General features: G+C 35.5%; 1 protein-coding gene across 1 annotated transcript in view; it reads left to right on the top strand.

The window, feature by feature from the left end:
- Positions 1-504: 504 nt before the first annotated feature.
- WDR11 (WD repeat domain 11) overlaps positions 505-11,973 on the top strand; it is a 65,503-nt gene continuing 54,034 nt past the window's right edge. Inside the window, exons 1-6 of the mRNA XM_011359219.2 lie at positions 505-655; positions 1,562-1,673; positions 6,543-6,696; positions 7,652-7,825; positions 9,268-9,454; positions 11,546-11,711. Coding sequence (XP_011357521.1) covers positions 570-655; positions 1,562-1,673; positions 6,543-6,696; positions 7,652-7,825; positions 9,268-9,454; positions 11,546-11,711 — 879 coding nt within the window. The 5' untranslated portion in view covers positions 505-569. The remainder of the gene's footprint in view (positions 656-1,561; positions 1,674-6,542; positions 6,697-7,651; positions 7,826-9,267; positions 9,455-11,545; positions 11,712-11,973) is intronic.

The following is an 11,973-nucleotide window of genomic DNA, read 5'->3' as shown; positions in this document are numbered from 1 at the left end:
GGGAGGTCCAGCTTCATGCCTTAACTTTGTCAGTAAATAACAAGGCACTTAAGAGTTAAGTGCTGTTAGGCTATTTTCATAGATTGTCTAATATAATGCATTTAATCATCCAAGGATAGTTACTCGACTCTCTCTAAATAACAGGAGAAAAGGAGGCTAAATGAGGTCACGTAATCTGTCCAAAGTCACAACAAATGCTCTTCTATTACTGGTGACATCTTCGGGCCAGAAGAAGAAAATCCAGTGTGAAGATTAAAGAATCGAAAAGGCTTAGGTCACATGGAAAGTCCTTGGCTCACGACCTACTACACGGACACAGAGGCCCCTGCAGTCTCAATCTGAAGAAAACAGACATGACTGTAAGTAGCACTACAGCTCAGGCCTTCACAGCAGAGGGACCCTGCAGGAGGCGGAAATGGGAGTGGATTGCAGGGACCGTGGAACCTTGGATCCGGCGGAACCAAAAGGCGGCGCCCACGGAGCCACCCGGACTGTATTTGGAACGGAAGCGCATTGGCCGCCACTTCCTGGTTGTCAGTCGGCGCCGAGGGCCGGGTTTAGCAGCGGGGATGTTGCCGTACACGGTGAATTTCAAGGTGTCGGCTCGCACCCTCACCGGAGCACTGAACGCCCACAACAAGGCGGCGGTGGACTGGTGAGGGCGCCGGGCTTCGAGGCCGCCACGCTCGGCCAGGAGTTTGTGAGGGGAAGGGGAAAGAACAAAAGGTTTCATCCCCCTGGTCAGTTTGGCCTCGGCCAAAAGGACTGGGTGCCGCCCTCACGTTGCAGAGATTTTCTTTTATATGCTGGATTTTTGTGGTTGCTATAAAGGTCGTAAATACCCCGTGCGGGAACTTGCCCTGTGTAAATATATTTGCCCCCTTCTTCCCATCCTTGCTTCTCTCTGCTCTTTTCTCTGCAGCTTCCTTAAACATTCCATTTCCCTCTCTTCCTCCACCAGTCTCCAGGCTTCTCTCCTTCTGCCGTCAAATTCCCCTGACCACCTTCTCTTCCCCGTTCTGGCTTTTTCTTCTCCTATCCCCGTTCCATACTTTATTCATTCTACAATATGCCTCCCTGTGCTGGGCACCTGTTCTCTCACCTGCCCTTCATTATAAACTTTTATCTTTAACATAGCAGCTCTGAAAATTAATAGACTAATACAGAGCAAAATTCTGTAGCTGTGGTTGCTGGGAATGTTGGCAAGAGGACTGAAACCTCCTACCCAGTGTTTGTCTTTTTATCTGGTCAGAAGAACCAGGACTGGTCACAGATGCTGTGCAACACCATCCCAGGCATCTGGATGCTCAAGATTCAAAGTTGAATAAGACAAGGAATATGCCCTCAAAGACAAATAGAAGACAGGAGTTGCTTTATACTTTCTCATAGCTTTTTATGGCTAACCCTTAGAGCGAAAAATGAATTTCGACAAGCATTTTTAAGTTTAGCTAAACCTTTAAATGGAATAATATAAAATACTGGCCTTTGGGCTTAAATAATAATTTTACTAATGATGATACATATTAGATTTTCTTAAATTTTAATATTACTGTTTTGTTAGGGGCTGGCAAGGTTTAATTGCTTATGGATGTCATTCGCTTGTGGTAGTGATTGATTCCAATACTGCCCAAACTCTTCAAGTTTTAGAAAAACATAAAGCCGATGTTGTCAAGGTAAGTCAAATTCCACTTTGATCCTATAATGTCTACTCTAAAGTTTTAAATATCACTAGATTCTCATTAAGTCATGTATACATGTGGAGTAGCTTTTAAGTATAATAATCTATTTGGAGTAACCTAGTATTTCCATACATACGACTTAATATCAATCCAGGATGAGCTAGTTCTTAGGTCCAAGCTGATGGATGGAATACACCAAGTCCACTATTTCCTGGACCACTTATTCATTCATTAGTTTTGAGCACTTAGCATGTGCTAAGGAGAGAGAGAAAAGTCCTCAGGCAATTCATTGTCTAGTGAGGAAGAATGAAAAGAAAACGCACAAAACAGTGTGATGAGTGAGACTTGCATAATATGCTGTGGGAAGACAAAGGAGCTACATATTTAGTTTTAAGGATCTGGGGAGGGTCACAGAAGTCTTCATTTTAGGGACTGGAAAACTGTAATTTTTCACAAAAAAGTGAAAAATTGGGGGAGGAGCACTGCTGAAAAAGGAAGAATGTAAACAAAGGTAAGTAGTGTGCATCAGAGTGGCTAAAAGGTGGGATTCACATGTAGGGGTGAAAGATGAGGCAGCCAGGGAAATTCACCTGCCCTGAAAGTTTTGTAAGATTACGAAAAAAATTTGGATTTGTAGGTAGGAGATTGATGTGATCATATTTGTATTTTAGAAGAACTTTCTGGCATCAGTGGAGGATCTGTTGGAGAAAGGATAGATGAGGTAGTGAGACCATTTAGGAGACTTTTGCAGTAATTTTTGCAGGAAATTCTAATGGCCTAAAATTAAGTAGAGGCTTGAAGGTGTGTTATGTAGGAGCTGCTCAAGAGGTAAGCTTGATAGCTTTGATAGGAATCAGTTTTAAGTGGAAGGCAGAAGAGAATGAGTGAAGTTTCAGTTTGAGTAACTGAATGACAGTGTTGCTATGATAAGCTAGCTGAGTGTGTTGTGAAGTCACAGTTTAAGTTTTCAACATGCAAAGTCTGAACTTCCTGGGGTGATTGAATTATAGTCATCTGAAATTTTAGGAGAGAGATTTAGGGTCCTCTTTTTTTTTTTTTTTTTTTGATAACAGCTTTGAGGTATTCATACCACAAAACTCATCCATTTAAAACATAGAATTCTATAGGTTTTAGTGTATTCAGAGTTGTGAAACACAATCTCATAACTCGAAAAAGAAACCCTGTACCCATTAGCAGTCACTGCCCCCCACCCTCGCCCCTTCCTCTTCCTCCCTAGGCAGCTGTTAATCTACTTTATGTCTTGTAGGTTTGCCTATTCTGGACAATTCATATAAATGAATTCATATAGTATGTGACCTTTTGTGCGTGATCCTTTCATCTACCATATCGTTTTCAAGGTTCATCTATATTGTGTCATATGTCAGTACTTGTTTAGTTTTTATTGCTGAATGATATTCCACTGTATGAATAATCTACATTTATTTATTGGTGAACATTTGGGTATTTCCCACTTTTTAGGTATTGTGAATAATGCTTTTATGAACATATCTGTATAATTGTTTTTGTGCGAACCTGTGTTTTCATTTCTCTTAGGTATATGCTTAGTAATAGAGCTGCTGACTCATACAGTAACTCTGTGTTTAACTTTTTGAGGAACCACCAGTCTGTTTTCCAAAGAGGCCACACCATTTTATATTCCTCTTAGCCGTATGCGAAGATTCTAGTTTCTCTCCGTCTCCACCAATACCTGTTATGTGTCCTTTTGATTTTAGCCATCCTAGTGGCTATGGAGTGGTTCTCATTGTGGTTTTGGTTTGCATTTTCCTAATGGCTTTTCATGTGCTTATTGGCCATTTGTATATCTTTTCTTTAAGAAATGTCTTTTTATTCCTTTTCCCATTTTAAAATTGCATTGTCTTTTTATTTTTGAGCTGTAAGAGTTCTTTATGTATTCTAGATATGTTACTCATCAGATATATGGTTGGCAAATATTTTCTCTCTTTCTGTGAGTTGTCTTTCACTTTTTGGATGGTATTTTATGAAACATAAAAGTGTTTAATTTTGATGTGGTGCAATTTATTATTTCTTTGTTGCTGTATTTAAGGAACCATTGCTTTTTCCAATGCCAAGAAGATTTACACCTTTGTTTTCTTCTATGAATTTTCTAGTTTTAGCCCTTATGTTTAGGTTCTTGATCCATTTTGATGTAATTAGTATGTGAACCAAGAAAAAAAACAATTGATTTTTGTATATCAGCTTATATCCTGTGATCTTGCTGAACTCATTAGATCTAATAGTTTTGTGGGGATCTTTTATATACGCAGTCATGTGATCTGCAGGTGACGGTTCAGTTTTTTATTGAGAATCTGTATGTGTTCTATTTATTTTTCTTTTGCTATTTCATTATGTAACACCTACTAGAGTGAATAGGGGTGACGAGAGGATATTCTTGTCTTGTTCCTGAGCCTGGAAGGAAGCATTCAGTCTTTCACTATTAAGTCTGATGTTAGGTATGGGTTTTTTTTGAGAACAATATCTTCTCTCTTTCTTTCCCTCTCTCCCTTCTCCCATTCTCCCTCCCCTGCTCCCTTCTGTCTTTTGGGCATTTCTGGAGTTTTCATTTGTGTAGATCCAAGTTTTAATCTGGTGTTATATTCCCTTTGCCTGAAAAATTTCCTTTACGTTCCTAAGGAAATTTGCCTGAAAAATTTCCTTTACGTTCCTAAGGAAATCTAATATTGGTTGATCCTCTCAGCTTTTATTTGCCTGAGAATGTATTTTACCAGTTTTCTTTCCTCGTAATATTAAAGAGATTACTGTCTTTTAGTTTGCATAATTTCTGATGAGAAATTCTTGTCTTTGTTTCTCTGTGTGCAGTATATCTTTAGTCATCTGGCTGCCTTCAAGATTTTCTCTTTATCCTTGGTTTTCAGCAGTTTGATTATGACATGTCTAGGTGATTTTTTAAAATATACACTGCTTGAGGCTTACATAAGTGGAATTGAAACATTACATATACATCTCTATAAATACACATACACATGTATATATATGAGTGTGGGTTTACACACACACATACAATCAGTTCTTATTCATGGTAGTTTTATTCTGTAAAGTTGTTGCAAACACTGACTAGTAGATACTCAAACATCGATTGTTCCTAGAGGAAATACAGGGGTAGGTTCCTGTGAGGCTCTAGTCACACTATTTTTGTCTGCTGATTGGTATATAACTTTGTATGTGTTTCTGTTAAAAGACATTTTATTTAACATATATTATTGGTTCATTAACATTGAATTCATAGCCACTAGCACTATAACTCATGCCTGAATAACGCTTATCTTACATGTAAGGCACGTCACAACTTCTTACACTTAGGGACACTAGACAGCACTTCAGCACCATTTTAAATAGTGAAATCAACAAAAAGCACAAAAATGCAAAAAACATGATGCTAAATAGACCATGGGAATGCACATGTATGCTGGGTGACTCAAATTTTTTGCCACTCTGCACATGTCTGTGGATGACTGTGAAAGCAAGTATTGATTTTGCAAAAAAATCACAAATTTTAGTGAAGCAAATTCACAATACAGAATCTGCCAATAATGAGGATCTACTGCATATATACACACATTATTTAAAATAAATATACACTTACACATATTCGAACATATACATGTATGCATATATACATACTCATATACATACATTTTCTTTAAAAAAAAATCTTGCCTGATGAAAAGATGTATTACAATAGAACCTTAAGGCTTATGAACATTGAAGTTCAGAAAACTTCTTGTTTCCATCTTTTTCATGAATACCATTGGACCTGGTTAGCATAGTTTCCTACCTTAGCATTATGTATAGTGTGTTTATGTATATATGCTCACTGCTATATACATACGTTTACATGCACATAATAGTTGAAGATTCTGTGGTGTTTCAGTTCATTTATTGACACGTATTTGTGGAACACCAGCTTCGGGTGCTGTGTTAATGTCTGGTTATTGAATGTGAACAAGGCCTGCACGATCCTGCCCTATGGAACTTGCGGTTCATGGGTTGGTGATAGGTCGAAATAAATAAATAATTCATTACGATTGTTGTGTGGTAAATGCTTTGAAGAAACCCAGCAGGATGCTGAGCTAGAGGAGAGGGGAGGTTATGGCCAAGGAAGTGGCTGGGAAAGAAAGCCTTGGCTCTGGGTGAGGACCGTATTTTATTCCTAACCTTATCAGTATTTGATGCCCAGGCTTAACCTGATTTGCTCTGGAATTCTTATGGTTTTTATTTGAAAAATTCTGTTCTTATGATGTTGCCAGAGATATGAAGCACACATTTTTTTTTTTTAGAGAAAAAACGATTAACATTTTTCCAAGTTTATGAAAGAAGGACAGCCAGAGTTTTTTGTTTGCTTTTGTTTTTTCCTATTTTTCCATCCACATGGTTTCTGTAGCTCTAAGTTTTCTCTTTTTAATTAGGAGAATAGAGTACAGAAAAACATTCTACGTTGTAATTTAGAATTTTAGATCCTCTGTCATAATTAGATTTTGTGAATGTAATATTTGATCATTAGCATGATCCAACGGTGTACCAATGATCATTACCATTTTATGATATGGTGTTTTAGAGTTTTTACCTGAATTTCACAGAATATTAAGGTTATTTTAAAGGCAGGAACATAGTGATGTTTTCAAAAATATTTTAACTACAACTTAAAAAATATAAACAATAAAAATGTCAGACTTTCAAGATAGAGATCAGTTTCCTGTTTATTCTTTCTAAATAGTTTTGTACTATAAATGTAGAATATTGTGTGAGTTCGGGTTAATGTTTTATGAAAATTATGTTTAGTTTTATTCATGCAAGTGTTTATTTAATTTTATTTCTTGATACTAGGTTAAATGGGCCAGAGAAAACTATCACCATAACATTGGCTCACCGTATTCCTTGCGCCTAGCTTCTGCCGATGTCAATGGAAAGATCATCGTTTGGGATGTAGCAGCAGGAATAGCTCAGTGTGAGATCCAAGAACATACCAAACCCATTCAGGGTGAGGAAAGTGTGCTCTGCTAACGTTTATATTAATATACTTACTCTGAGAGTATTTTCTTTTTCCATTCATTTAATTTCATCACTTCCCAGTTAACTTTGAATTGTGTTTAGCCTGTTTTACTGATCTGAATCTAGTTTTTTTTTATCCTTATTAGTACATTTTTAGGCATGTTTCCTCAAATCTCAGCTGATTTGAGCTTTGGTAAAATGCATTAATTTCAGCATCAGCCTCAAACAAACATAATGAGAAAAATCAAGCTGTTTAAACAGTCTTGCAGTCTAAGCTATAGTATGAGTAAACTTGGCTGAACTGCTGTTTTGTGTTAGCCCTAGGGCATGCTTTCCATTAATAGAGATGATCAAATTTTTATTCTTATTCTTATATAGATCATTTGTTTGCTTGTTCATGTTATTGACCTAAAACCAATACAGTATTCTTCAGACTCAACGCTTTGACTGACTGTTTTGACTGAGTTTTTAAATGGCTTTTTAAAAAATATTTATTGAATACTTAATTATGTACTAGGTACTGAACTAGATCTTTATCCTGATTACCGTTGTGGGAAAAAACCCATGGAATCCTGCAAAGTCACATTAAGTAATTCCACAAAGGCATTAGGCAAGTGTGACATTAGTGATCATGGCTAGGCAGTCTTTGACGTGAAGTTTTAAGTAATGATTAATGCCAATTGCCTTGTATTTTCTTCGAAGTAATATTTCAGATTACTTGAAAATTTGGACCTTGAGATCCTAAAGTTCAGACAACTCATTTTTATATAAAATTAGCTTATCATCTGAAATCTTGACACATATACACATTTATGCAACCTTGGGGTGAGAGAGGGAGTTAAGATTAAGAATTATGTAAAAAACAAACTAAATATCAAGGACATGATAACTGAGTGTGTTGAAGTGGAAGACTTCTGAATTTTGCCTCTATGTGGTCTCTACAGATGTTCAGTGGTTATGGAGTCAAGATGCTTCTCGAGATTTACTGCTTGCCATCCACCCGCCAAATTACATCGTGCTCTGGAATGCGGACACTGGCACCAAACTGTGGAAGAAGAGCTATGCAGATAACATCCTCTCTTTTTCTTTCGATCCTTTTGATCCCTCGCATTTAACTTGTGAGTAATAGTTTCTTGTGGAAACTGAGTTGAGGTATTTATCAAATTGTTAATGCCATATACGTGAGATACCCACACACACATCATACATCTGTAATGTTAAAACAGTTGAGCAAAGTGGAGAAGCACATCCCTGAGCTCCTAATACAGCTCCTGCAGTTCCTAATACAGATGCTAAATCATAACCCGTAGCGTTCGTAAGGATTTTGATAGAAGTTTAAATCAGCAGACTTAGACCTTCACTGTGTTGAATTGGTGAATAGAATCCGATTAGCCAGAGAGTTGCTGTGCTATTCCAATTCATATTAAATTTGTTTTTCTGGAACATTGAAAGAACTTGAGTTAATGGCTTCATTTAGTCTGTGGCCAAATTCATTTTTTTTTTTAGTTCTAATTCATGCCATGTGTTTTGAGTGCGTAAACAGATGCACGTAAGAAACAGAATAAGCCCAAGGGAATATTTTCTTTCAGAAGTTGTTTTTGCCAGTGTGCTCTTCATGTTTTACTGAGCTACGGATCTAAAAATTAGATTTATTTTTAGACAGATATTTTTATGACTAAATTGTTTAGAAAATATTTTTCTAAGAAATAAATATCCAACAGACATTTCTTGAACTATTAACTATATGTCAGGTACATTCTGGAACTTACAACAAGGTTCTGTGAACCAGGACAAAGATTCCTGCCTTCATCAAGTATGCATTCTAGTGAGAAGGTGTCATATCCTAAAGTCTGAACATAGTGAATTAATAAATTCTAGGATATTAAGAGGTCATAATGGTATAAGAAGATAAAACAGGATAAAGGGAATGGAGAAGAATGAGGGGACGAGGGTGGGCAGGTTGTATTGCATAGCAGGCTGCTGGTGGCACTCTACTTTTACACTAGATATAAAGAGAAAAAGAATACTTTTTATACTTCCTAAGGTTCAATCGATGCTCAAGAAGAAAAAAGAAATATTTTTAGACTGGCTCATGATGATGATAAAAAATTTATATCATCAAATCATATATTTGAACTTAATGAAGTATGATATGCAGAGCACCTTATATATGATTTTTTTCCCCTTCCGTAAATTTTATATTTAGAAAAGTATTTGGATTTTTGAGTTAAGGGATATAATGAAGAAACATATTTAATGAAAGTCTGTGCACTGAATTACTTGGAAGAACAAATATTTGTTTTTTCTGCCAGTGACTTTCTGGTATCTTTTTAATATAAAACATTAATTTAGAATGCTGAGCTTGGAGTCCTGTGATGAATTGTAATGGACCACCTGTTTCACTTCAACCTGGAGAATGTTCCCGTTATGTTAGGACTGCATAACAGTGCCAGCTCTATATTATTAAAGTTATCATTACCTTGCTCTCAAAACTGTTTTGGAAAAAAACTGTGCTAAACCTGATTAAACTTTAATCAGCGTTTGGCTTCTCTCCATATAGTACTCACCAGTGAGGGTATCGTGTTCATCTCAGACTTCTCTCCGGCCAAGCCTCCCTCAGGCCCTGGGAAAAAAGTTTACATATCCAGCCCACACTCTAGCCCAGCTCATAACAAGTTGGCTGCAGCCACAGGGGCTAAGAAGGCTCTTAATAAAGTAAAAATCTTAATCACTCAAGAGAAACCTAGGTAAGTTACAAGTGTAAAACTGTAACACTAACAACTGTTTGTTCATCTGTTTGTCATCAGTCTCGAAAAAATCGTTTTTGAAGATGCGCTAAGATTGATATTCTTCATCTCGCCTTTCCTCGTTCTCACTTGAATTTTCTTGTCTCCTCCTTCAGAGATTTAGCATTTAACATGTCTCTCTTGTTTCCACGAATTGCGTTAAACTCCCTCCACTGTTTTTTATAAATTAAAAGTTTTAATTTCTGATTTTTACTTTCGGAAATATGGGATGAACATTCTAACGTGTGGCTATTGAATACATTAAAAATTTGGAGACAAAATCTGGATTTTCATTTTAAATACATTTTCCTGAGTTAAATGCTCTGCAATCTCTTTAGCCGTAAAATATGGGTGTTTTTCTTACACATGTAGAGATGTTTCTCATCCTGGTTAAGGGCCAGGGGAAATTGTAGCTATGTGACTCAGAGAATTCTTTAATCTTGCTCACATTTCACTCTCCCAGTCTCTAAAGTAATGTTTTAAAGGATTTCATGGGTTGTTGTAAGAATTTATAGATACAGTAACTAAAGTACTTAACATAGTGGCTAATACTTAGTAAGCATTCATTGGGTAAATACTAGCTATTGTTGTTCATATCATAAATTACACTTGAATAAAGTTTTACTTTAACTAAGTTTGTGTATTAGACATAGATTTATTTTTCCTAGAACAATAATTTCCATATTTTTATTGCTTTGGCAGAATTTTTGGCATTCATTTTAAAAGAGCCTTTATTTTTAATATGCTGAGATTATTCTATCTAGACTCTGTGGGTAATTACCTGAAAAATATATGATAAAATACAGATTGCTCTACAAATACATTCTGAATTTATATGTAAATTTTTTTTATATATTAAACCGTAGGCTGGTTAAGTTCACTAATTTATGTCCCACTCTATGCTGAAATAATTTAAGATTGCTCCTTACATATCTTCAGAGAAGTTTCTATTCATTTTTTATTCTGTCTCATAAATAAATAACTATTTTGTAGTCTGTATAGTTTCATAAATTACGATTTATGTATGCTACATTTCTCTCATATGAGTCATGTTCATCTTGAGTTTTGGGGAAATGAATTATTAATTCCTTCAACTGGAACTGTTCACGGTGCTTTCACATACATTATGACATATGATCTTACTACAATCTTGGGTAGTAGTACTATTCCCATTTTATAAATGAGGAAACTGAGTCCCACATTATTTTAAATATGTTTCTCAATTCATTGAGCCAGGAAATGGCAGAACCAGGATTTTAATTCAATCCATATCCTTCTCTCTAGTCCACTAATCTAACTTTATTTTAAATTTCAAAACCTTTTAATAAAATTGGTGTGTTAAAAAAGTACATGAATGTATGTCTATTCCTATTGCAACACATTTAATATAAAAAGGTTGTGATTAAATATATGCAATAATCACAAATTGATTTTTGAGACTCTTGTCTTTTACAACCTCATATAGTTTTATATATTTTGTTTGCACAGAAGAAAATGCTGTGATAAGCGAATAAAATACCCTACTTTAAAAAAAAAGATTTAAGTCAGATTAAAAGTAACTGAAGGAATAGTAGAGGAAGTGACTTGCCCAAGGCGATACAGATAGTCCATTGAATCCTCATCCAGTGGCCCCAATCACCCTTAATGTTTTTGTTTTAATCCTGAGTCTTGATTTCAGCAATCTGTTTTGTACTTCTAGTTGCAAAATAAAAATAAAGCTGTCTTATAAATGTCAGTGTAGTATTGTAACTTGCCATCTTATATCATAGACTTTTATTTTACTACTTTAAAAATTCAAAAATTTAGAAATACATCTCTGTTCAGCCTATACAATATCATTGTCATCGGTTGTATAGTTTGGATTTTGGCATGTAGTAGAGGTCCAAGTTTTAGATATTAGCTCCTGTTGGTCATTTTAAGAAATGATGACATATTCTCATTGACAGTTATTATGTGGAAGGTACAAAATTTAGTCCATTAATAAGCTTTTCTGTAGGAAGAAAGTCTTTGTCTCATTTCTCAATATCTAAAGTAAATGTATACTTTTTTCAGTGCTGAATTTATGACCCTCAATGATTGCCTTCAGTTGGCATATCTGCCTTCCAAAAGGAATCACATGTTGTTACTCTATCCTCGGGAGATTTTAATCCTTGACCTTGAGGTGAATCAAACAGTGGGTGTGATTGCAATAGAACGAACAGGAGTTCCATTTCTGCAGGTATCTGCAATTTATGAATTACATACTTAAAAGTTGATTGTGAATGTTATATAGAGAAAAACTATAATCTCACAAAAGTCCTTAGTTTGATTTTCTTCTTTCTATTGATTTAAAGATTAACAGTGTTATTTTACTTTCTTTATTTTTCTGCACTTTTGATTGGTTTGATTTACTCTAGAAATTCTTCTGACCGATATGGAGATATTTACTGAATTATTAAAGTTACGTGGATAAAGACAAATCATATAATCATAAAGAAATA

This window comes from Pteropus vampyrus, unplaced genomic scaffold (assembly GCF_000151845.1).
Source record: "Pteropus vampyrus isolate Shadow unplaced genomic scaffold, Pvam_2.0 Scaffold46, whole genome shotgun sequence".
NCBI classification, from domain to species: Eukaryota; Metazoa; Chordata; class Mammalia; order Chiroptera; family Pteropodidae; genus Pteropus; species Pteropus vampyrus.
The sequence above is the reverse complement of the archived record's forward strand: the minus strand, read 5'-3'. Positions and strand labels throughout refer to the sequence as shown.